This window comes from Epinephelus fuscoguttatus, linkage group LG15, assembly GCF_011397635.1.
Source record: "Epinephelus fuscoguttatus linkage group LG15, E.fuscoguttatus.final_Chr_v1".
NCBI classification, from domain to species: Eukaryota; Metazoa; Chordata; class Actinopteri; order Perciformes; family Serranidae; genus Epinephelus; species Epinephelus fuscoguttatus.
In genome coordinates, this window is record NC_064766.1 from 23,503,490 (window position 1) to 23,529,650 (window position 26,161).

The 26,161-nt window shown below is 41.4% G+C and overlaps 1 protein-coding gene across 3 annotated transcripts in view; it reads left to right on the forward strand.

Moving 5' to 3' along the window:
- Positions 1-25,314, forward strand: part of LOC125901590 (ubiquitin carboxyl-terminal hydrolase 37-like) — a 311,232-nt gene extending 285,918 nt beyond the window's left edge. The window contains exons 1-16 of one of the 3 annotated variants that reach the window (XM_049597310.1): positions 16,950-18,713; positions 19,417-19,481; positions 19,936-20,044; positions 20,196-20,239; positions 20,393-20,480; positions 20,602-20,669; positions 20,991-21,053; positions 21,189-21,320; positions 21,440-21,563; positions 21,646-21,797; positions 21,957-22,056; positions 22,223-22,299; positions 23,114-23,222; positions 23,342-23,399; positions 23,885-24,040; positions 24,148-25,314. In XM_049597310.1, coding sequence (XP_049453267.1) covers positions 18,684-18,713; positions 19,417-19,481; positions 19,936-20,044; positions 20,196-20,239; positions 20,393-20,480; positions 20,602-20,669; positions 20,991-21,053; positions 21,189-21,320; positions 21,440-21,563; positions 21,646-21,797; positions 21,957-22,056; positions 22,223-22,299; positions 23,114-23,222; positions 23,342-23,399; positions 23,885-24,040; positions 24,148-24,155 — 1,383 coding nt within the window. In that variant the 5' untranslated portion in view covers positions 16,950-18,683 and the 3' untranslated portion in view covers positions 24,156-25,314. Of the gene's footprint in view, positions 1-16,949; positions 18,714-19,416; positions 19,482-19,935; positions 20,045-20,195; positions 20,240-20,392; positions 20,481-20,601; positions 20,670-20,990; positions 21,054-21,188; positions 21,321-21,439; positions 21,564-21,645; positions 21,798-21,956; positions 22,057-22,222; positions 22,300-23,113; positions 23,223-23,341; positions 23,400-23,884; positions 24,041-24,147 lie in introns of those variants that run through there. The other 2 variants (XM_049597311.1, XM_049597312.1) reach the window with 2 other exon arrangements.
- Positions 25,315-26,161: the final 847 nt, after the last annotated feature.

A 26,161-nucleotide genomic window follows, 5' to 3' on the forward strand; every position in this document is an offset into this window, starting at 1 on the left:
TTTTTTCCTGTTTCTTTTTCTAATTTTATATTTTAGTTTTTAAATTCCACCCAACCGACTTCACAACCAAGTTAACGCATGCAAATCGAGCGCCCTGCTGAGCAGCATCACATCTCCATTACCTGTCTTCATTGACAGCGAAGTAACAACAGTGTTTACCTTAAGCCTTGGCGTTGTTTGTCACTGTTTTGAGATTGAACAGTTAATAAAACATCTTAGTACAGTTAGACAAATTTAGGCAATAACCCACCATTAAGCCTAACCGCACATAAGCTAGTCTAGCGTAAAATCACACTGTCTTCCTCCGACTTTCTGTCAGTTTGGGCTCACTAACTGCATGGTGTGAGCAGAGACAGATGCCAAAATACTTTCACACTTCCACTTATCTTTAGAGACCAACCTTAACTTGAAATAAGGTTTAAGTCTTCCACGCCGCACTTCCAATAGTTACTTCCGATAATCATTTAAACAAATCTTATGTGCGGTTTGGTGCTGCACACGCTGTGCACAAAGAGCGCAGAGGATGAGCGAAGGAACGCAGAGCTGGAGCCTCTGCAGGCATCTGTTCTCTGGGATTCTTTAAAAATATTTAAAGTGTTTTTAGCAGATAATTATAAGAATTTGTGTGTGTGTGTGTGTGTGTGTGTGTGTGTGCGCGCGACTATTTAATGAAATCACAGCGGTTTTCTCTTAAATATAAACTTCATTGTTTGCAAATTCTTCCTCAGAGTCTGTGTGTCAGAGCAGCTTCTACTCTGTACATCCAGAACCATTTCAACCTCACACAGTCCCTCATTTTTACACATCAAAACATGTTGAGTCAGCAGGAATAACTGTAAATATGAAACTTTGATCTACAGGAGAGTAAATATCTGAGCCTACTGCAGTATATTCCATCATATATTTTTTTGAATGGTCATCTGCAGCCTGAATTTTGCTGTTAAAGTGATCCCACAGTATTAAGCCCTGAATCATTACTGTACAAGACGGCTTCTTTTCATCCCGTCTCTGTGTTAGTCATTATTCATAACATGCCATTGATTTGCAGTCTAGAGTTACCTGTCAGTCAGTAGAACTTTATGCTTACTCCTTTTGGTTTGTTTGCAAAAAGTCAGTGTGAACAGGAACCAAACTAAAACTAAACTGCAATTTTTCCTTCTGGTGCGATCAAATGAACCGAACTACAGGTGTGTAAGCTCAGCGTCAGTATTGACGACCTGTGGAAGAGAACAGGATGGAGAGGTGAAATAAAAGGGGGAAAAGTGAAATTTGTCTTACAAAAAGCAGACCCACATTGACAAACTCTTCCTGACTTGTCTAACTCACTCCATCAATTTAGACAAGTATGAGTGAGTTGTCTGAGTAAAAACTGAAAAAGTGAAGGCGTCCTAGCACAAAAAGTTGCAGAGAAAGTACATTAGGATCCAAAATTTCCCAGAGAGCTCCAGCTCCCTATCTCTACCTATAGATACAGTGTAGACTATAGTGAGCTTGTGCTGATATATTGCTTCACCACTTTCAACGTCCTCATGGCAAGACCATGCCTCCATCCAGTTTACCTGACTCCTCTCTCTGCTCTCACCACTCTGCTACATTACTTCTCCTGCCCTCTCCTCCCTCTCCGCTGTCAGCTCTGTTCAGTGTTTTACCCAGCAGCCCCAGGCGTCCCTGACGGCTGTTCACAGCACTAATGGGGCATTGAGAGAGGGAGGGAGACACACAGAGGAAGAGACAAACGATTGAGGTTTGAGTAGTGTGGTCAAACAGAGAGACTGATCGATACCAGAGCCCCATGGGCAAGGCAGCATGCTGGGCGCACAGCAGGTGATATCTGTTAGCTCTGGTTTTTACTGCAAGTGTGTCAGCAACCTGATTGCCCTCATCGCCCTGGCAGTGTTCATCAAGAGTGAATTTAAAGTTTTATTGATACAACGTGTTGATTCACAGCTTTTGTTTCAGCTTTATGGTGTATTTTTACTTCATATGAACAGTCCATGCTCCTAACAGTCCTCCAAAAGGAGTCAAAGAGCAGCTTGGCTGCTTCAGTAATCTAAAGCCTCCACTGCTGGAAGCGAGGCGCTCTTATCAGTTACAAGAAATGTACAATAACAGCCATAAATACAGAAAACAATCAAACTTAAAGTCCACACCTGTGTAGTTTATGTGTGTGATAAAATGTCTTTTTTGCAGAGTGATTTCAAATTAAAAGCGATGGCATTTCTGCAGGCGACCCATATTTTTTTGCAGACTGTATGTGCGCTGCAGGCAACCAAAGTGAAATACTGCTGCAACAATGTGATGTATACTGTGATAAAGCATGGCGTAGATAAACAAACCTAAAACTGCTGCATCAGTCCCCGAGGCCTGTTCTTCGCTCTCCATTGTCAAAGTTCCCCCGAGTGTAATTGTTTGAGAAAGTTAAATTATGTTTTCTTTTCAGATGAGAACGGGATGGTGTGGAGACTAGTAATTGCAAATATGAGTTTTACAGTGTGTCAAATTCTATCTGTTCTGCTCTGTTTAACCGGGTTGGATGGGGAGTTACTTGATTGGTTTGTGGGATTTCATTCGTTGTTGCTAGAAATCTACTGCTCAATCTACTGTATCTGAAGAAAGCAATGCTTAACAACTACCATCTGCTTCATTCTGTGCACTCCCCAATATTCAGCAGAAAATATGCTCATGTTGCCTTCAGTTTCTTGGTTTAAAATGTTCACTATAAAACCCTGGCTGACCCTGGTATCTGTCGGTGTTGTGAGGTCATTATTTGTGTCATCAGTTCGAAAAAAAATGTGTCTAATTCACCATCAAATTTAGTTTCATCATTTCATTTTTCAACCCAGTCCAGTATCTGTGTTATTACAAAATGGCAATTAGCTTGAATGTGAAATTGTCATTGATTATTGTGTTTCTCTGTCATTAAAGCAGCAGGGATTTGTTATGGTATTGATCAGGACTGCCTGTCCTATCAAGAGGCTCTTCAGATAAGAGCGAGAGCAGGTGAAATATCCATAACACACTAATATCAGGATCAACACAGCCAGCCAAGTGATGTGGTCCAGTGTAAACAGAGGAAAATGCACTGCTGTGATGTTAATAGCTGTTACAGCCTGTTTACAAGCATGAAACTAGAGGCCTCATCCATCCAGTCCGAGTGGCAGCAAGCAAAGCAAGGTAGTCCATACATCCTTCTTGAAAAAAGCATATGAATAATAATTGTTCACACTGCTTAATTTGTGTAGTTCGTGTCATTTGCGTCAAGTCCATTGCGTCCATTCTGCTGCCTGGCGGAAATTCATGTCTAACTGTGTCCTTATGTTAGCTTTACTTGTAATTCACTCATGCAAATTGTTTTATTCGCGCCAAACACCATGCGCTTCAAGTTTGAACTCACTTGCTTCATTTGTGCGAGAAAACGCTGAATCAAAGGGTGAATGTCCGCTGGTACGTCCTAGGCGTCAACTGAAGTTCAGAATTTTCAGCTGTCACAAAAAAAGCATATGACATGTATTAGCACTACTCACTTCATTCATGCCACTTAATTTGTGTAGTTTGCGTCATATTTGTCGTGTTCATTGCACCGCCCAGCAGGAATTCACATCAAGCTGTGTCTTTTTACATGTATTTCAGTCATGAAAATTGTTTTATATGTGCTCAGTGTGGGCACAACAACACACAACAACACGAGTTTGAACACTAGAGTATTTTGTGTTGACTCGCTTCATACATGTTCAAGAGAAAATGTAAGAAATCGCTGAATCGATGAATGAACTTCAGCCTGTACGTCCTCTGTGTCATACATCCCCAAAGGATCTCATGCTGTTTAACTATTGTTGTGCAAATTAGTTAATGAAGTTCAAAATTTTTCACCTCTCACATGACAAAACGTATGATGCAAAATCGAGCTACTCGCTTCATTTGCTTCACCCCGCTTAATTTGCATATTTCACATCATTTGCGTTGGGTCCATTGCGTCCATAGTGCCACCCAGTGGGAATTCGCATCTGATTTTGTCTTTACATTGACTTTACTCATGCAGATTGTTTCATTTGTGCTCAAACGTGATTCAAATTTCCATGTTTTACTGCATTACTTGGGCGAGTTTTAACACTAGAATATTTTTGTTGATTTGTTGACTCGTGCTAGTGGTGCATACATGGCATACATCGTGCTACCCAGTGGCAATTTTGCGTCTTTTCGGGTCTTTCCTTTGACTTTACCTGTAAGTCACTGGTGCAAATTGTTTAATTTGCACTCGATGTGAACACAACATAAAAGGAAGCAAAGTAAAGTTAATTCCACTACAGAGAGAGACTCGATGTTCTCTGCAGTTATGTGAAAAAAAGGTGCAGATATCAGTTTTGGCATGGGAAATAACCGCATTATAGTTGTGCATCTCTTATTATTATTATGAGGTACCCGAGGTGGGAAATGAGACAGTTAATTGTCATAATTTTCTGTAGCGTAATGCTAATCTCTGAGGGTATTGCTGTTCCTGCTCTGATTGTATTCTGGTGAAAATCTATATTGTGTTACATTTACTTTTTTGCTCTTTGGTCCTTTATGACCATAAAATGAAGCTCAGGCCATGTGTAGACTGCTTTCTGTTCTGTTGCCCTCCTCTGTAGTTCGTGAGAGCTAAAAATCTGCTTTATCTGGTGCCCTTGGAGCAGCTTTGATAATCTCAGTGCTTAAACATGAGAAACTGGGCCCAGGTCAGCCCGGGTCTGCAGGCTGCGCAGTTCTGCTTTGTTCTGTACTCCACTGTTCATGACAGAAATAAATGGACAGATGGCAGAGCAGAAACAGGCCAGTACAGATCAGCCTCAGCACTGAGGCAATTTTTTTTATTAGCTTTGTTCTCGTTTTGAGGTTTTTGTTCACTGCGATACAATGGCTGAAAGAGTCATTTGGGGTTAATAAGAATTTACATATCACATTCACAAGAAAAAGGAGCAATTTAAAGTTTGAAGAAAAGCTCATTCTGTATCAGCAGCATTCATTCTGTGTAAGAATGGTCCAACAGTATCAGCATCATGGATCAGCTGGATGTAGGTGTGCACGTGTGCAAAATGTGCTTTTCCAAAGCGAAGTAATAAAGACATCTGTAACAGGGGTGACGTAGCGGAACACATACAGTCTAACACAGAGCAGATAGAGGTCACCTCAAACTGATCAGACTGAACAGTGGGAGACAGATATGAACAAAGACGTTCTGAGCAGAGAACACAGTGACTTTTGTTGTATATCAATATAAAGCAAATAAAGTCTAAATTCAGAGTTGCAATTAAAGTTTCATAAACTTCTGTTTAGTGGCCTAGTGTACCATATCATAAACACAGAACAGAACTTATTAAAAGTTGTCTTGAGATACTTAAATGTTGTATAAATAAATAAATAATATAAAGGTATAGCCACCAGCTGCAACTTACAGAATTCATTTAAAAGGATACCTTCAGTATTTTCCAACCTTGATCTTATTTTCCCATGGTTCTGTGTCTCATGTGTCTTTTATAACTCATGGGCACAACTGTTTTTGAAATTTGTCCAGTGCTAAGTGAGACCAAACAGGCTGCAATTTAATCTCTTCAGGCAATCAAGCACCATCAGATTATATCAGTTTAAGGTTGGGTTTTTTTGCCACTGACAGGCTCAGATTGTTATTCTAAGGCCCAATCCCAATACCCCCCGGTTGTCCACTACCCCTTGGCCCTCAAAATGAAGCAACGAGGGGTAGGGGTAGAAATCTTTCCCTAGGAATTGGGACACCACTCACTACGTCACCACGACGGTTATGTTCATGCATACATAACTATTTTAAACAGGAAGCTGCGAGGCATCTACATTTCCAACCAGCATCTACAATGGAGTTTGACGCATTCATCATGCTTCGTTTGATGAACGGCAGACGACAGGGGACTTCTGCTAGCTAGCTAACCAGCTAACATTACGAGGCAGCATAGTTATACTAGTTGGCGTGTTATCGTAATGTGAAAAGTCCGACAGTTTTGCAGAACAGGACAGATGACAGACCCCAGATGGTGCGAGCTACCTAACTAGCTAGCTAACAAGCAACCAGACGACGGTAACGTGAACTATGTATGAACTTTTTTCCCCGTCTCTTGCTCGGTGGTAGCCATGGCAACGTCTACTCTTCGCTGGCAAGTCAGCATCTGAAATCCCTCGTTCCGAAGGGCTAGTTTCATACCCACTACCCCTCGTTATGCCCCCTACCCCTACATGCAAAAAGGAATTGGGACACCACTACCCCTCACGGGAATGCACAAATGTAGGGGTAGGGCTAAGGGGGGGTATTGGGATGGGCCCTAAGTGTCTGAAAACTTAACGAAAGGAATCCCTACGGAGATAGACCTTTTTGTTAAGGTGTAAGATGTATTTTGTTTAATCATAAACAGACCGAATATTGCCATTGTTTAACACATCAGACTCCATTTAAATAAACAATAATTTAAGCATTCACAGAGCCAGCAGACTTTTCATGCAGCAGTCGTTGTGGAATAGCACGAATCAAAGCACAGTATTGGACATTTTAGGGTTTACTCAAGAGAAAGACAAATAATTGGTACATCATGACAATTAATAGTGTCTGACAAACAAGCAGTATCAGTTGACACACCTATAAACTTTCCCATGCACATTAAAAGGTGTTTCCTGTCAATTAAGCTGCTGTTTCCTGTTATTTAGATAACTTGTTTTTACGAACAATTGCTTCTGCTCACCTACCAAAATTCAGTCAGAGTCATGTCAGATCATCCAGCTGAAGTCATATCAGGTCATCTACACTATCTACATCTGCACTATACTACTTGGGGCGGCTGTGGCTCAGAGGCAGATTTGGAGAGCGGGCCATCCACCAATCGGAAGATCAGCAGTTCAATCCGCAGCTCCTCCAGTCTGCATGAACTCGAAATATCCTTTCAGTCAAAGTCGAAGAAGTATCCTTGAGCAAGACACAGAACCCCAAATTGCTCCCGATGGCTGTTCCATCAGTGTTTGAGTGTGTTAAAAAAGGTTGCACCTTGTATGGTAGCCTTGGCCACCAGTGTATGAATGTGTTTGTGTGTGTGTGAATGTGACTCACTAGTGTTTGTAGTGTTTGCCAGTCAATCCTCATAGACCCCCATGTTAAATTGCCCAGCTTTGCAGCAAACAATTACAACGACAACAAACAACAAACAGCAGCAACTGTACAAGGGGTGAATGTTTATATAACTTAACTTTTACATTTGATTAAGGCCCAAAGTTACGCATATTTAAGGGCGGAGCCACTTTGAGTGACAGGCTGTCTGTTAGGTATCACCACAGTCTATGAATCAGATCCACCCCTCACTTCTCCACAGCTCCACCCTCCCCTTCAGCCTAAGGATGAAATGGGAGCCTTCAAACCAGTGGGTCAGCAGCTCTATGTCCATTATTTTATACAGTCTATGATATTTTCCCATCAAACTGGGTGAATGTGGACAGATGAACCAAGACAGCTTTTGTGAGTTTCATTTTGTTTCTGTTGACTTTGAGGTGGGTTTTAAAACTACTTTTTATTTAAATGGAGTCTGGTGGGTTTGACGGTGGCTATTTCAGGGCTGTTGATGGTTAAACAAAAAAGGATCTTACTCTATAACAAAAAGGTCTGTCTCTGTAGGGATCCTTTTAATAATGTTGTCAGACACTTTGTGTAACAATCTGAGTCTGTCAGTAGCCAAAACAAACACTTTCAGTGGAAATAAATTGACAGTGCTGAATTGCCTGCAGGGTCTACATTGCAAAATGTTTCACTGCTGCAGCTCTCTCTCTGCCATTACTGGGGAAAAAATGATTGTTCCAATTAGTCAGTTAGACACAAAAATAGAGGAACATTGGGTTAAACCAGGTTGTTACCCATTAACTTTTTCAATATGGTAATTAAAAGTTTGACAGGGAAAAGAGATCATCATCAGAATTTCAAGAATCAAGTCCAAAGTGTTGCTGTGGCACTTACATCGCCCTCCTCTCCAAATCCTTTTGTAAGGACCATACTTTCATGCTTCAAATATAAACACAAACTGCTTTCTCATCTGCAACTATTTCACAATTCAGCAGCACAGCTTTTACCCAGAGATAAGAGCAGAGATCAGCAGCACAGTGCATCCTAATAATGTTTTCAGAACGGGCGTAAACTCACACAAACAGCTTCACTGTGCAAATTTGAAAAAAATAAAATAAAAATGTAACATTTAGTTATCACCTACTTGGCCATAACTGCATTTTAAAATACAGCTATCTGCTTTGCAGCTTATAATTGGGATATATAAATGCATACATGCACACACATACACACACACACGTCTCTACAGTGCTGTTTTAATTTGTGGTATGTCAGTGCTGCTGTGTTGTTGATTGAAATCAGAAGTAAGCATAAAAAGTTTTTATTGTTGGAGTAGGAGGAGGACGGTGAATCAGACTGTGACTGAGGAGTTTAGAATGTCCATCATTCCTGAAGCAGAGTATAATTTAAAAGCTTTTTTACTGTCAAAAAGAGGGTCTCAGTGATAATAAAACTAGCCTTTGAACAACTAGCTACACAAGTGATCCACTCAGTCATCAAGAGTGGTGAGTTGTTTAGGCAATCATCAGGGTGCACACAGACACCCATAAATTCTTTGTCAGGGCTCGGTAATGACTGACCGTTTGGTAAGTCCCTTCCCTGTACAGCAATTGTCCAATCATAGCTGAGCTGTGGCTCGCGGACCTGTCAAGCTCTACACGCTGAGCGGTGTGCACGAGGTTCTACTGTAATACATCAGGTATCTCAAGAGTTGGGAGGTAAAGTGTAAAGTATCTAACAATTAGGGCCGTAACGGTACATGTATTTGTGTCGAAACGTTCAGTACGCGACTTTCGGTTCGGCACAACCCTGTACCGAATTATTGGGCGCAGGATATTATTTTATTTTATTTTGGGTTTTTTTAATTCCGTTTTTGCGAGCCGAACCATTTCAAATATCTAGTTCCCCGACGGACATAATTGAGTGACGGACCGAGTCCCGTAAATCTCCGCTTTCACTTTGTGCAGCGCATTCTCGCATTTTGACAACATGGCAAGTGAGCCTGACGAACCTGAAGACCCACCCGCAAACCTTAAGTCCTCCGTTTGGGAACACTTTGGTTTCAGGGTAAAATACGAAGATGGAAATAAACAAGTGGACAAAACAAAAGCAGTGTGCCGACACTGCAGGACAGCGGTCGGGTATGTACTTGGAAACACATCTAACATGCTAACGCATCTAAAGCGACACCACCCGAGTTTGAAGGTTAACCGGCACGACTAGAAAAAGCAATCTGGTGCAAACTACGATATCATCGTTGTTTAAAAAGAAAGAGCGTTTCCCTGACCATCGCGCTAAAGAAATAACCAACGCCATTGGAGTTGAGTAAAATTGTTTAAGCTGCACTTTAGATATAAGCATGTTTTGTTTACTGCACTTTAACAAAGTGGGAAAGCTAAGTAAGTTCCTAGTAAAACTGAATCTGAGCAGGCTTTAAAGCTGACCAGCTGCACTATACTTTTTATTTTAATTGAGTAAAACTGTTAAAGCAGAAATATATATTTATATTTTTCATTCAGAAAATGTGTTTAAAAAACAGCAGGATTTTATTTTTCACTTTGATATTTCTATTTTCATTCAAACAATGTGAAAAAGCAGGATTTTATATATATTTGTTTCATTCAAAAATTGTGTAAAAAGAGTTAACTGCTGTGGTGGTATGTTTTATTAAGGTTACCAGTAAGTAAAAGATATTTAATAGTTGTCTATTTTTTTCATTACTGTACAGAAAAAAAACGAACCATGACTTGTGTACCGAGGTACGTACCGAACCGAGATTTTTGTGTACCGTTACACCCCTACTAACAATGTATTTGTCTACTCTGGTAAAACCTGCAAACATTAGCATGCCTAGCTAACGAGCTCGAAGTAGTGAAGTAATGAACATACTTATATTTAATTTCTGCTAAAATATCCCCCTGAATCATTCACACTGGACCTTTCAGCCAAACACAAAAGAAAAAATACTTGGATCAAACTTAGAAAATGAATCATCAGATTTGTTTTTTCTCACTTGGTTCTCTTTTGTACAAACACTTTACCTGAGACAGCGTTACATATTCTGAACTCATCAGTCAGTCCTCCTCTTCATGACCTTTTCTCCTTGTTTGTCCAAGTGTATTTTTCTACAGTAAGCATCCAGACAGTGTTATGTTGGAACAAAATCACATTTTATTTCCATTTTCATTTATAATACTGTAATTCTTTGGCTAACTAGATCTTCCTTGAACTGCAAGAACAATGTTGCTGCTTTTTTCTTTTGTCTTGTCTTTTTCATGAATCATCAACTAATTAAAAGCTGACTTTTTGCCTGGGACACTGAGCTTCAACTTCAGTCTTTCAGCACAGTATCATAATGTATCCATCAACTGTATATTGAAGAACCTTTGGCAGGGTTGTAGTTTCACAATGAGTCAGCAGGAAACAATAAGTCAGCTGGGAATGACGTTTTCAACCAATTCACCAAAGCCGACAGAGCTTGGCAAAGATTCAGCTGTTTGACTCTGTGCTGTTTCCACATACGTAGGTATTGTGTGAATGATTGGGTTTATTGTCCTCACCTGTGTATTCCCCAGTTTACAGATAATGTCTAATGTGTTGTAACAGCTCATCTCATATACATGCGTGTTCCATCCTCAACTTGACCCGAGGAGTTGTTGGCAAAATAGCTCCAACGGGTTATTGAGACAGACTTTTGTTTTGAATTCACATCTTTTAAATTGAAATATTACATTTCTTGATTTGCAGTCTGAGAAGCTGAACGTTTTTTAGCATGAGTTCTTGGGTCTGAATTTGATGAATTGAATTTGAGCAGCCTGAATATATATATATATATATATATATATATATATATATATATATATAAAAAAAATTTTTTCCTTCCCGTTTTTTATTCTGAAACTTGTAGTTTTGGATCAGAATCTGTGAACACTGAAAAAATAAATTAAATTTTGCTTTTGTTAATGCAAATCAAGAAATCTATATTTTACTGTAAAACTTCAATTAAAGGCCCAGCCCCTTTTACTAGTCTGGTGTGGCTACACATTTTGACAAATAAACACCTGTCTCTATTCATGGGTGCAGATCCCGGGGTGGACGGGGGGACATGTCCACCCCAAATTCTGAAAAACACAAATTGTCCCCCCCAATTTTAAATAGCTTAAATGATTGAAATTGAACAAATGTATACAGTAGTCCTATATACTGGGAGAAAGGGAAGATGATGAGGAGAAATGGGAATCCGTGAGAGGCGAGAGATGAGAATGTGAGTGGACATAACATGCCTGAGACCCTGAAACTAGAAGTAGCATCAACTAACAGCGAAGCAGTGAAAAGGAGGGTGATGGCTGCTTCCATGTACTACTGACTGTTTAAGAGAAATAAACAGTAAAGGTAACCATATGATTCTCTTTGTAGTGCTTTTTGAATGACTTGGTGATGGTGATGAGCCTCTATGAAATCGTGAAATATGCTGGCAATCTCAAGTGCTCTGTGGGCATGATTTGCATGTGTGCAATTAAAAAAAAAATCACAACTGATTGTGTCCCCCCCAAACTTGTCATCAGATCTGCACCCATGTCTCTATTAGAAGCTTGTTCTGGTTGCCAAGCAGTTCATTTCTTTTAATAGAGGTTCAATGGATGTATAAAAGCAGGTTGTTGGCGATCTCGAATTAAGTGTCCATTCCTTGATTACCCTGTAAGTTATTCATATTTATTTAGACTGTAAGGATCCTCAGGTCAAAAGAATCAAACGGGTTTTCCATAGAAATAATCCAAGTTGTGAGTGTTGTTTTAACAGTATAAAGTGGTGTTGTGTCGGTATGCCGTAGTGCCGTAACCCTAGAGTGTCGTAACTCTCTCTGATGCGCTCTGTCGGAGCTAGATCAAATGAGTTATTCATAATTGATATATTATCTGAAGCCTAATTTTTATACAAGTAATATTCATACTGATTCAAATAAACAATTTGATTGTATTTTCCATCTTTGCTGAGCAACAGTTTTGTGTGAAAGGAATTAAAGACCTGTCCCAATGGGCCTGTTGATTTCAGTGATTTAAGCAAATATTAGCCCGGGCTATTAATTGAAGTTTTATGGTAATTTCAAAGAGGCCAATTCAAACCAAATTAATTAAAATGCACAATTCTCAAAGTAAAATATTTGAATGCTATGAATTCAGTGATGTTTGAATTTCAATATTAAGTATTCAGTGGCTGTTAAAATTCAAATACTCATGTCTTGTAATTGCTTCCATAGCCATGGCCATGGGAAATAGAAGAGGATTTGGGAACAAGACAGCAGTGTGTGGATATTTTGTCATCTTTTTGTGGTAAGTGTTTTTGTCTACTGAAAGTCACTGTCCATCAAACTGCTTCAGTGGCAGGTGATACAAACCTCAGTGTTTGGAGGAAATGATTGGAACCCAAAAACCTTTGGGGTCAGAGTGGCTCCTGGTGACGAAACTGCCTCCCATCTGCCAGAACATACAATACCTTATCAGCTGGGATATAATGGAAGGTGTCGTCAGTGTAGTCAACAAGCAGGATTCAGACATGCAGGAGGAAACAGTTACTCCACAGTAAAGTGATGACCCATTTTGACAGGTACAGCCACTGACAATTTTGCCATGTGGGCAAATTGTAGAGATTGACCTATCACCTGTTTCAGCAGATGGGAGAATGTTGGGCTCTTTCTGTCTTCATTTTAACTGAGGTTAGCTCAGCTAGCCTCCAACTGCTCCAGTAAAACTAAATAGGAGCTAGTGGGCAGGAGACAGTGGAGATGGTGGTTGGTGTTGCATTCGAGGCTTCCTGCATTCCTGATGCTGTGCTGCTGAAGTCTTCAGTGATGATGAGGGTGAAGTGATGGCAGCTGTTGATGGAAGACTATTGCATAAGATGCTAGGGGCACATTAAGATGGGTTTTCCAGCACAGAGAGTGTCCGTGCAGGAATGCGAAGCCCACTTAGTTTGCAGTCTCCCAGCTGTTCAGTCTCCTCTGGGGTCCACTTCGGTTTGGCTTGATTGAAATTCTGATGGCACAGTCTGAATAACTGCCTGGTCAGAACTGCTTCAGGCAAGGTGTGCCCTTAATAAAGCAAAATACGCAAAGAAAAAAAAAAAAGATTGAATATTTTGTCCTCACGGGTTGGAAAGGTAACCAGTTCCAGCACAAATCAGCGAGAATGAAGATTGCAGAGTTGGGATGTCTGGTGTCGACTTCTGCAATGTGTTCCTCTGATAAGCATCCCATTTCATCATTTCCTGCCGGGGGATGAGATGTAGATGCCAACTGAAATTAAGCAGTAAAATTGTCTAGGAGAGGAGACCAGTTTGCAAGCTAAGAACAAATGTGTCCCTAAAGAAATCATCACCTGATAAATATATATACTGCAGTGTTTCCCCCAGAAATAGATTCTATGTGTAGCGGTAGCTGAAGGTGGGAGGGGGGGAGATCAGCAAACTTCTCAGTTGTTTTTTCTTATCTTTTCCTTTTTTTTTTGAGTGTGTGTGTGTTTTCCTTTGTGACCCTTCTGTTTCTCTTCTCTGAATGTGGAGGATTTTACAGGTCAATGAACGCAGCACAACCAGAACTTTTCATGACCTTTTCTTTTTCCTTGGCAGCAATTTGTTGAGTTTAAAGTGTAGGTCTGTGTGTGTGTGTGTGTGTGTGTGTGTGTGTGTGTGTGTGTGTGTGTGTGTGGAGTAATGATGTACAAACTGATTATTAAACTTAAAGACTTCCTTTCAATCAGCTTGTGGTAGAATCGCTTGGAGCTGATCATATTAGACTGATGGATCCCAGCTGGCCACCAACGTTGTTAGACTTGATATTTGGTTGAATTTAGGTTGTGATGTGCCAATTTGATGTAGAATACTGACAACAGATGACCAGTGATATTTTGTTTTAAGTTGTGTTGTTAAGTAAAATCCAACATTCTCCAAATATCTCATGCCAAAGTCAGCCTGACATAGAATGGTGACATTAGTCGTAAGGTATGGAGAACAAAACCCAGCATCAGGAAAACAACATAATGTTGAAGGAGCAATAAGCGAAATTCGTCATTTCTAGATTGAAGGAATTAAAATATTGCTATGTGAAGAACTAGAGGTGTAATTTCATCTGGAGTATAGCATGACCTCACACACCCTCTCTCTGTGTTGATCTCCAGCCTATTGTTTACAAGCCGGTCCGGCTGCACGTTCCCCCCCCCCGGAGCCCTTGGCCCTCCCTCCCTATAAAAGGCTACAGTCAGTGAGCAATGGCAACGCATATTTTCGAAATGAAATGGCAGAGAGCGGAACGTCCACCTGAAGACGACCAGGATCTGACATTACCTCTAAAGAAACAACGGTTGTTGGCGAAGAAGTTGTCAGATAAAGAAAGGGACAGAACTCGGATTAACATTGGCCTTGCATTTCCAAGGTGGAGAGCACTGCGAGAGCTAAAGAGGCTACAATCTGACTCGGAGCTAGCTCTTCTTCTCCTGGACAGGTACAACATAAAGTCAAATGTCTGTTTTAATTAGTGTTACAGTAACGTTAGGCACATGTCGCTATGTCGATTCAATTAAATTTAATGTTACTGTCGTAGCATGGGTTAATGTCCAGAGCTTGAGTTATTAGCGCCTCGGTCCCAGCAATGGGTCAGGCATTATGGTTGTGTTAGGTGAGTAGGCCGGCAGCCCAGCTAACATTTGCAATTAGCATTGTAAAATGTAGCCCGGCGGGCAGCCTGGCGGTTGTGTTCAGCTACTCCCCTGCCTACTTCAATGATGATGGTACCTGTAATAAATGTAATATATTTGCTGAAATGGAGGCGAGGCTCAGTGACTAGAAGAGCTGGTAGAAGCGCTCCATAGTTGCAATCTACTCCAGTAGCTGTAGTAGCTCTAGTGCTAACTCTGGGAGCTAACGCTAACATTCCTCTCTTCTCCGTGAGCCGTGAGAGCTCACGGAGAAGAGTTGGAACGTTAGCATAGCAGACGACTAGTGCTAACGCTAACGTCCCCACGCTAGAGCTCGCCGGAGCCAAGGAGCAGGCTTCCGGAACGTTAGCATGGCAGCCGACTAGTGCTAACACTAAAGTCCCCACGCTTCTCGGCTCCGACTCACTGAGCCTGGCGGAGAAGCGTGGGGATGTTAGCACTAATGGGCTGCCATGCTAACGTCCCCGGGGGGTGGGTGTTGGAGAGCAGAGATAGAGGGAGGAGTGGCTCATGACACACTTTGTTTTGCTCTACAGGCAGTGCACAACAGCGAACCTAGCAGTGAAACGATTTCGCTTATTGCTCCTTTAACGTCCACACAGCGTGAAATTGTGTGAAATGTCATTAGACGTTTTAAATATTGTCAACCTGATTTTCATTCCAACCAAAATTTAACATCTGTCTGACGTCATTTTGACATCTGGTGCCAGCTGGGATTAGAGGAGCAGCTGCTGCAAAGTAGAGGGCTGCATTGGGATTGGGTCCCGCCGGGTCCCGTGGGACCCAATCCAAATCTTGCGGGAGCGGGCGGTTTGAACTTTGCTGCGGGCGGGAATGGGCGGCTAAAAAAACCCCTGTGGGATCGGGATGTAGCCTATAGCGACAGGATGGAGTTAACAAATGATGTGGAAAAGAAGCTCAAACAAGGTGTGAAGGCACACTGAGCCTTCTACTTCCCAGCGCTCTCAAAGCTGGCGCATTTCATCTTCAGTATCTCCACATCCAGTGCGCCTTCAGAGCGGACCTTTAGTGTCCCGTGAGAGACGCACAGGATTGGGACCACAGTCGGTCAGCAACATCCTCTTCCTCCACAGCAATATTATGGCCAAGTGATTCATTTGTTAAATTCATTCATTTCATTCATTAACTTTGTTTATGTTATGTTATTTACTGTATTAGTGTTATTTGAGCCACTCACAGCCTACTCTTGTTGCTATTTGTTAATTAAATAAAGAGGCGCGATGATGCTGGTGTTATTGAGCATAGGCTTTATCTTTATCTCATTAATGTTTTTTATTCAGGTCTCTCTTAGAAAAGAGACTTTAACCTCATTTACTGCGTGATTATATAAAGGTAGAAAAATAAATAAAATACAGAGGAGGAGAATAGAATACGAAAGAGCCTTTATTTCATTAAAAACTAAATGAAAACAACGAAATAGGAGCGCTATTCCTAACCAGTGTTTCAAAAGACATGCAGGCCAGGGAAACGAAACAAACAACCCCATGAATCTCTTTATTTATAGCCTATAAAATGACGTGTTTTCTCCTGCGGGACGGGAGAAGACACAAAATCAATGCATCTCTATTGTGCGGGCATAAATTCTCAGAGTTTTGCGGGAGCAGGCGGGAGTGGACATACACATTGCGGGTGCGGGTGGGAGTGTAACACACACGTTGCGGGCAGTAATGGTCAGAAATTCAGCGGGAGTGGGCAGGAGCGGGATGAAGAAAACAGTCCCGCACAGGGCTCTACCGCAGAGCCAGTTGAAAGCAAACAGCATCAAATGCTGTTAGACCCAGCGTTGGACCACAGTCAGTGTTGGGCAGTATCATGTTACAGTACATAATATTTCTTTTTCCAGGAGCAAGTAATGTAATTAAGTACTATAGAATTTTGGTAGTAGTATTACAGGTACCCCGAAACCAAATCGCTTTACAATGTTACTTTTGTTATCACCCCATTGTTGATTTGAAATACAACGACCACATCAGCGGATTCATTTTCGTAATTGACTGACTGCGCAGGCACTTGCCAAGTCCACAAGTGCGAACTGCTGAGCTTGAGTATTGAGAAACGCATACTGACTAATATTTACAGAAGAAGGGAGAGATATCTGCCTGCTGTGACTGGTTGTACCTGTCACATGATGTGCAGTGTGTGCTATTGTGTTCCACAAGTTGAACTCGGTTTATCTCAAGGCCTATCTGTTGCACCTTGCATCACGTTTGAGAATTTTTGCACATTGCGACAGCATTGCTCTAACTTTTGAGCGTGCCTGTCCTGTGTCTACATTGAAAACAATTAATATAATAACTGTGAAATAATACATTTCATTTAAAAGGCACCTCTCAAAACACCCAAGGTCACGTTACAGAGCGTAAAATAACACACAGAACAAGAGATGTATGGGCAGACACATATTGATGCTGTGATAAAATCAGTAAGACTGTTTAAAAGGTTGGGTTTGTGATGGGATTTGAAGGAATTTATGCTGTCAGACTGTTGAATGTATAGGGGCAGGAAGTTCCAGAGCCTGGGAGCAGTGCAGCTGAAAGCCTATTTGTGTTAAGTCCTCTATGTTCCTGAGACATCATAGGAGCTATTCCAGGAGATCCTTTGTGGATAACATGCTCTTCATTACAAGCTAGGACAAGCTGTCATTACGTCATTAATGAGCTGAAGGCTTTTTGCCTTGAGGGTAATTTATTGACATTTCAATCAGGAGAGACTCGCTTTTTTGTTTGGTTGGTTTTTTTTAGATTTTTTGGGGCATTTTTTAGCCTTTAATTGACAGGACAGACAAGTGTGAAAGGGAGAGAGAGAGGGACATGCAGGAAATGGCCACAGGCTGGAGTCGAACCCCAGCCCCTGCAGCAACAGCCTTGTACATGGGGCGCCTGCTCTATCCACTAATCTACCGACACCCTGAGAGACTCATTTTTTATTGTAAATAGAATATTTATTAGCATGTGCTCAAAAGAATGAAACATGTGAAACCCTGTTCTTTTTTCCTAAACCTAACCACTTGTGTTTGTTGTTGAAGGCAAAAATACACTAATGTAGTGTGTTTATTTTGAAAGAAGACAATGCATGTAACAGGCAGAACTTGACACGGTGTGCCAGAACGTCAACAACCAATGCACCCAGGGTACCTTTCACATTGTATGTGGATGTGGAGAGTCCATGACCAAACGTGGACATGTGACGAGGTCAAGGCGACAAAGCGTTGTCTGGGATGGGTCATTTTACGCCTGTTAAATGTATTGTGTCTTTTTAAAGTACGCTTCCATCGGACGGTGCCTGTCCACATATCATTCTGCTGTGACAGGTGTCATGTGGCTGACCGGTGGCTTATCATAACACTGTGAAAGGTTCTGGCCAGTCGCATTATATGAATACAATTCTGCAATCAATGCCGTTCCTTCTGGTTTAATCCATCTTATTATGTTTTGGTGAAGGAAAAATCCCAGAGGCTCCATTTGCATTGATTTTGAATGGTATCAACATATTTGACGTGTATCTCATGTGTTGTTGTGTTCTGGTTTATACCTGACATTTTTTGTATGTTGTTTAAACTCCATGTCGCCAACTCCTTGTGTCAATGTGAAGAAGACTGAAACTGTTGTAGCTTGTGGTTTGTTTTTGTTTGAATATATTACAGAGATGCTCACATTATGAAAATTAAAAGATGCAGAATGTGTTCTGGAACAGAACGTAGTGTCATGTTCTGTAGAACCTCTTTGTGGGGCCAGAAGTTGGTAAGTACAAGTGGAATGTTGCAACAGACAGTTTGACTACAGCAGTCAAACAGTGCAGACGGACATCACAACTTGACTCGAATTTCAAGAGAGATCCACAACACCGCGAAGATGCTCGGACAACGTATTTTTGGCCGAAAGGTTTGTCTCTCTCTTTCTGTAGATCCACGGCTTTTAACGTGACCTTGTGAAATGAAAAAGTTTCCATGACTTCAGTGTGTTTTTCGATACTTGCAGTCAAATTATAGTCTATCTAGAGGTTTTTTGTAGGCCGACACAGATGCTAGTGTTACCCTGATTCCCTCGACAAAAGCAGAGGGGATTTTCCCCTTATATTCGATTATTGCAGGAAAACAACAGTTTATGATACTTGTGTGTTTTATACAGCAAATAATCTTCAAATATTTACACCACTATTATGATTTTTGAAGTGTAAATGTAATCAGCGGAAGTAAAAAGCTAATGTTATCTAAATTACTTCATTCACTGCCCCAACAAGGCTGTGAAGCTGTCAACGTGATGACACTCTGTAGTCTCATTTAATCACTCGTTAGCAACCACCTTTGTAAGACACCTAAAGGCTTAAAATTTCACAAGTGGGATATTTGCTGACATATCTTATGTCCTAGAACAAAATGTGGAAGTCTTTGGTGTTAAGCACAGACCATATTTCAGGCACCTAACCAAAACCAGATTCAAAAAACTCATTGACTTCAAGACAAGGAAACCAAGTGTGCAAAAATGCAAACTCATTTTCGGGGTTTAGGACTCATTCCCAGACTACTCTATAAAGGCATTTTAATTTTCAGTCAGTGTTCATCTTATTTTTCTTTGTTCTTAACAGAAGAAACAAGGATCTGTGAAGACTGTGTCTGATGAGAAGAAACAGCACTCCAGCCATCAGACAAGGTAAGGACATACACTTCAGTACAAAATACACTTCAGTGGTCTGTTTCATTTGCAGTCTTTATTAAGGGTTTAGAAGGATTTTACCAGAAATAAAGTAGTATTAATACAAGTATTTACATTTTTTAGTATGTAGTTTCTTGGTAGTAATCCAAACCTTTAAGAGTTAGTGCCAGAGCTGCAGACCTGAGATTTGAAAGCAAAATTCTCATTGTTTTTTAACTGGTAAAATCTTGGAGCGCTAAAAAAATAAAATAATAAATATACAGGCAACATGTACAAACTGTCTGAGATTAGTGTTTTTAGTGTCAAGTGTTTAAGTTTGACACAAATTGTTTCTGATTGTGTTAACTGTGAGAGTGATTTTTTTTCTGGAAACAATTCTTGCAAATGATTTATGATTCATTTATCTGGCCTCGAAAGCAGAAAAACTAACTGTGTCTCTCTTAACCACCAGTGGCGGTGTCCAGGATGTACCTGCTGCTCCAGGCTCAGCAAAGCCAGCTTGGGAGGACCGACAGCCAAAGAAGAAGAGCTGGTGGAATCGCCTCTTTGGTTACCTTGACGTATGTTTGACGTCAGAGTGTCAGAGCTTCACATTAATCTCATTTTAGTAGACTGTAACATTTATATTTAAACATTTTAGTTGGAAATGGCTGCGAAAAAAGAAGTTTAAAACAGTTTCCTCATAATATTGCTTTGGTTTTCACTCTACAGAAGAAAAGTGTTCCTGGTAGGAGGCCTTCAGCCCCACAGGAAAGGTAAGACGCTCATTCAGAGTGCGTTTTTGTTTCTACAGACATGTTGTTTGCTAACTCTTTAATTTTCCCCACAAAACTCCAGAGATGAGCACAAGGACACAGAGTGTCTGTATGATTTATCTCTGTAAAATAACCAACCATGTTTCTCTTTAGACCTACTGTCACCACCTCAGACGCTCAAACTGCGTCACAAAAGCAAGCCGTGAGGAATTTTTGGCGTTGGCTGTCAATCAACGGCAGGGTATGTTTCACAGAGCCAATGTCACCAGATATTCACCAGCCAGGACTCATTGAGAGTACTGATATAGTTAATTCTTATGTTTGCATTATTGAACAATTCAAGTTTGTTTTTCCTCCAACAGAGAAAACGCGTCTCACCAGCCAACATCACCAACGACAAAAAGACGGACTCACCAAACCCTGAGAGGAGGTAGTGACATTCATTCCATGCTGCTTTCAGTGTCTGTCAGGAACATAAACAGTTGATAATTTTTCTTAATTCCTCTTATATTCACTGACTAATATTCTTAAATCTTGCAGTGATATTCTGTAGCGAAAGTATTCTTAAAATATTTTACATTATTAATTTTACCTGGGAATCTTTTTGTGTATGCTCTGCCTCTTGCGTAGCTTGCTTAACCAACTTTGTCACATAGGTCGCAGCTTATAAACACACACTCTGCTCTGTCAGCCTCTTGCTTGTTTATTAACCATGTGTTTGTGTGTTGTTGTTTTTTTTTTATCTCCATAGCAACCTAACAAATGTCATCTGGGACACTGATAGGTCTCTGGATAGCCCCATCAAGTGCTTTGGGTGAGTACATCTGCACATGAATCAAAGTTGTAATGAGAGATGAATCCATCAAATCAAACTGAAATACCTGTTTGTGATTGGTCAGTGAAGAATGAATACTGACGTGTGTTTTGACTCGCTGTGTTTCTGTGTCAGATTTCCAAACATTGGGCAGACCTGCTATATGAACGCAAGCCTGCAGAGTCTCCTAACATTAGAGGACTTCATTGGGGGCATCAGTCGCATGGAGAAGGTCTGGAGCTTAGTACCTGAGGCTCAACTGATGAGGTACAGCAGCCACACACACACACATTCACACTTACGTCATTCTCAAATTTTTCCACAAACCTGAGTACCAAATGAAACACATGCAAAAATGTCTCTTTTTTTCCTCTCGCCTTCTGCAGAAGCTTGATGGATGTCAGGGGCGTTCATTCGTCCATAGACGCACGAGTTAAAATCCCCCTCCTGAAGTCCTTTAAGGATGTGGTCTCTGCCCAGGCACCTGAGTTCTGGGACACTCAGCAAAAGGTGAGTCAGCAGCCTTCACATTCTGTTGTTTCACCTCCTGACTGTCTGGGCTCTGTGTTTAAACTCTTCTCTGTGTATTCAGGACGCTCATGAGTTCTTGACTACAGTCCTGGAACAGATGAGAGGTCTGGCCCCTCTGCTGCAGGAGACAGCAGCTTTCATGGGCACACATTATACCTGCCCTGTAGAGGATAACCTGGTGATCACAATAGAGAACACCAGGACATGCAAAAGGTGAGACGGCACAGTTCAGGGTCACACACAGTCAATTTTTAATGGTGTCACCTTAATGATCTGCTCTTGAATAAGCCCTGCTCTTGTCCTGTTATGAAACAAAACTGTGTTGTGACCACTGCAGCCAATATTAATGTGTATTGTCTCTTTAATGTGCAGCTGTGGAGCACAGTCAGTGAGACAGGAGGAATCCACAAACCTGTCTCTAGACCTCATCCCTGGAGGCTCTGTGGAGGAGATGCTCCAGGAGTACCTTAAGGTAAAATCCACAAATCCTCCTTCAGTCACATGATCACTGACTGATCTAAAACATCATGCAACACACACACACACACACACACACACAGACTGGCTATGTCTGAGCATGTGGACGTGTTGTAGTTGTGTTCATAACACACAGCCTGTTTCTCTGTGCTGCTCTGCAGGAGACGGAGGTGGAGTTCAGGTGTGACTGCGGAGGGAACAAGTCGAGCTGCAGATCATCCTTCCTCACTCTGCCACAGTAAGTGACATCACATCTGACATAAATGATCACCTGACCTGGGTGGTTCCCAGACTGGGGTCCACTGACCCTGAGGGACCCTTGAGAGTCAGTTGATCTCAGCGTCAGACACTGCCGCACAGAGGCACCCTTTGTGGCAGTATGACACGCAGCGGGCAGCAGCAGTTTGTGACGCTGCCTGCAACAACTGTAGTGTAAAGGGAAAGAAAGTCTGTATAGGGCAGGCAGGAGGGGAGGTGAATGGGTCAAACAGACTCTGGACTTTCAGCTCTGAGCCAACTGTTCACTTCCAGTGTGAAACCAAAATCAGTGGAGTTATTTTGATAATAACATAGTGTGCTAGCGTGTGTAGCACGCTACACTACTGAAGTATGTCACGTGACGTATGTAACATAACGACATTGGTAACGACTGAACCTATTTTAAGCCAAACCATGTTGGTTTTTGTCTAAATCTAACTTTAGTTGCCTAAACCTGAAATAGAAAGGAAGTAAACATAAAAAGGAAGTCTTTTACCTACGTTGCAAGTTTATTTTGAGAGAGAACGTATGCACGTAACGAGCAGAAACTGCACATTTCCTGTGAAAACAGAAGTGTATTTTGAAAAGACACAATGCATGTAAGGAGCATAGATTATCGTGTCGTCCCTGAATATCCAAAGCTGACGCAGGGGGGTACCTAGGGTGTCATATTTTGAGGTGTAGGTCCACTGACAAAGCGTCAGTATCTGACGAGTTAGGATGAGAATGTGTTGCTCCACTTTGTCTTTAGGCTTAACATTAATCCTTTCATATTTTCATATCTTTTCCCTCAGAGTGCTCATCCTGCAGCTGAAGAGGTTTCGCTACTCTCCCTTCTTTGAGCTTGAGAAGGTTGATGACCCTGTCAGGCTGACAAGGGACCTGCCGGTCTCCTCCACACAGGTAAAGAAAAACAGAAACACAAAAATCAGGCTCACGTGAAAGTAAACGTGTACAGTGTGTGCTGTTGTTTTGTGTGTGTACGTGTGAAGCTAACTCTTATGAACTGTGTTCCTTCACAGGATGGAGGCTGCTACAGCTTGGTCAGCGCCATCAGCCATTTTGGCTCCACAGAAATGGGTAAGAGAAGCACACACTGAAGGCTGAATGTGACCGTCTGTCGTCCTCTGTCATGTTGTAGATAGAAACGTTTCAGGTCCTGATGGAATTAACCAATTATAATTATTCACTTTATTTATTCTGAGTAGTTTTAGTGGAACTTTATCCTTTTCTGTGTGAAACTGATGGTTATTTTTTCCTTTTGATTGATGAATTTAGTTATTAGCACTCGTTATTTGGAACTCTTTTCTGCTACCTTCTTATGTTTTATGTAGAAAACCATAAAAGTTTTAATCATCATGTCATATTCAGAATCTTTTTGATACCACTCTCTAAGTTGTAACTAATGGTTTTATGAATGGTTAAGAAATAAATAATAATGCTTTATAGGTGAGTTATATGCTGAGCTGTCGTGATTCTGAAAAATTCCCCTTTGTCTGTTATCAGTTAACCTTCATAACCTCCACTTTGTTTCAAGATATTAATCAAGCTCTCTCTCTTAATAGGACACTACATCAGCCAAGGCATCCACCCAGACCACAATCCGGACAAACCAGATGATCATTGGCTCACCTACAATGATTCAATGGTCTTTAAGACGTCCGGCAAGTTAGTCTGTGAGCAGCGGAAGAGGGGTGCTTACATCCTGTTCTACAAGAGAAGTAAGAGGACAACACTGTCACATCCTTAACTCAAGTCCTGAAGAAGAGAGAGATTTTTAAATGCGCCAACATAGTGTTTATATCAAGTGTGTTGTCTTCATTCTCAGTAGTGTAACCCAACTGACGACGTGATGTCGGACTAAGAGACCTGGACACAGTCAAGACGTGATGTCGGACTAAGGGACCTGCCACAGTCAAGACGTGATGTCGGACTGAGGGATCTGCCACAGTCAAGACGTGATGTCGTAGTGAGGGACCTGGATACATCACACGGAGACAGGATGACCATCATGGAGCCAGGAGACCCGCCGCGGGACAAGGAAGGTAAGTGAGTTCCTAATCTTGTCTGTTTTCTTGGTGCAGTTGTTCAACGTGACGGTGGACAACAGATGACCAAGAAAGACGACTGGAGGATGAACGAAGAAGATGTCCCGTGGCCAGGAGCAGCTGATGGTTCCCTTGCCCTTAGGAGGATGGGCCCCCCCAGAGAGCCTGGTTCCTCCCAAGGTTTCTTCCTCTTGTGGGGAGTTTTTCCTTGCCACTGTCGCCTCACAGTCACTGGACAGCAGGACAGACCCAACTCATCTCATCAGCATTGACACCACAGTTGTAGAGATGGTCCTGCATTGTGCCAGAGTATGGCTTGCTCTCTGGGGAGAACTACAAAAAGAAAATCAAAGAAAATAAATACTATTGGACTTTAGGATTTTGTTGGTTGTATTTTAATGTATTTGTCAGTGGGAGTTTTCATAGCTCCAAAATACAGCGCCAATTCCAAAAAAGTTGGAACACTGTGTAAAATGTAAATAATAACAATCAAATCCTTTTTGACTTATATTCAAAATGAATAAAGTCCAAAGACAAGATATTTAATGTTCAAAATGATAAACGTATTGGTTTTTGTAAAATACACACTTATTCTGATGTTAATGCCTGCACACGTTCCAAAAAAGTTGGGACAGGAGCAACTAAAGACAGCGGAAGTTGTTGAATGCTCAAAAAACACCTGTTGGAACATTCCACAGGTAATGAGGCTAATTGGTAAATGATAGTACAGACCTGCCAACCTGTACGCATTTTGCGTATCAGGCACGCATTTTGACATCAAAGTACGCTGGTACGATTTGATGCTCTAAAAGTACGCATATCACTCGATCGCGCATTTCGCCGGTTTCAGTGTATTTGTCTATGCAAGATGTCACTCAAGTTGATACCCGGTGAATATAGGCGCGTAGGCAGAACGAAAAGATTTTGGCCAATCAGATTGCTGCATATTGCCCCCCCCCCCCATCCACGGATGACTAAGATGCGCTTGATTCAGTTCCATCCAGTTAGAGACAGTACACTGTCGCCCTCACCGTCAAGATAGATAAACCCTCTTCGCCCACACCTCTGGGTAGTCCTCAGTGATGACTCTATCAATTCAAACAACGCTGACAGGTAAAATGACGTAAGAAAAATTGAGAGCTTTGAGAGCTTCTGTCTGTAAGCAGTTAGCTTCTGTCTGTAAACAGTTAACTTTAGCTTGTGTCTATTAGAGCTAGCTTCTATCTTAGCAGTTAGCTTCTGTCTGTTAGCAGTTAGCTCTTATTAGCTCCTCACTGTCAGCTCAGACCGGAGTTACCGTGTGTTCAGTCCGGTAGACAGTATCACCTCCTCACGCCCGTTTAATAAATCTCACTCCACCGCCGAGTCCTTTTTTATTTTTTATTTTTACGCCCTCTAGTGTGTTCACTTGTGTGTGTGTGTGTGTGTGTGTGGGCACGTGTGTGTGTGCGCCCAATGGGGCCAAACTCCACCATGCGCGATACAGAGAGCAGGGGAGGACTGTAAACGCGCAACCATGTAGAGACAGAAATGACACGCGGTCTGTAAATAAGATAAATAACATAAGGCTATTTAGTTTGTTTAATAAAAGGACAAGGTATAGACCTGTTCTATAGGAAAGGTTACCTTAAGTGACTTCTTTGTGATCTGGCACTATATAGAAAATAAAATTAAATAAAATTAACTTGACCTTCAAGGGTGGGCGGGGCGGTGTCAAAGTCGCCTGTCGTCGATACATTGCTCGTGAGAATTGTACCAAGGTAAGCAAATTGCAGACAAATTTACATTCAACTG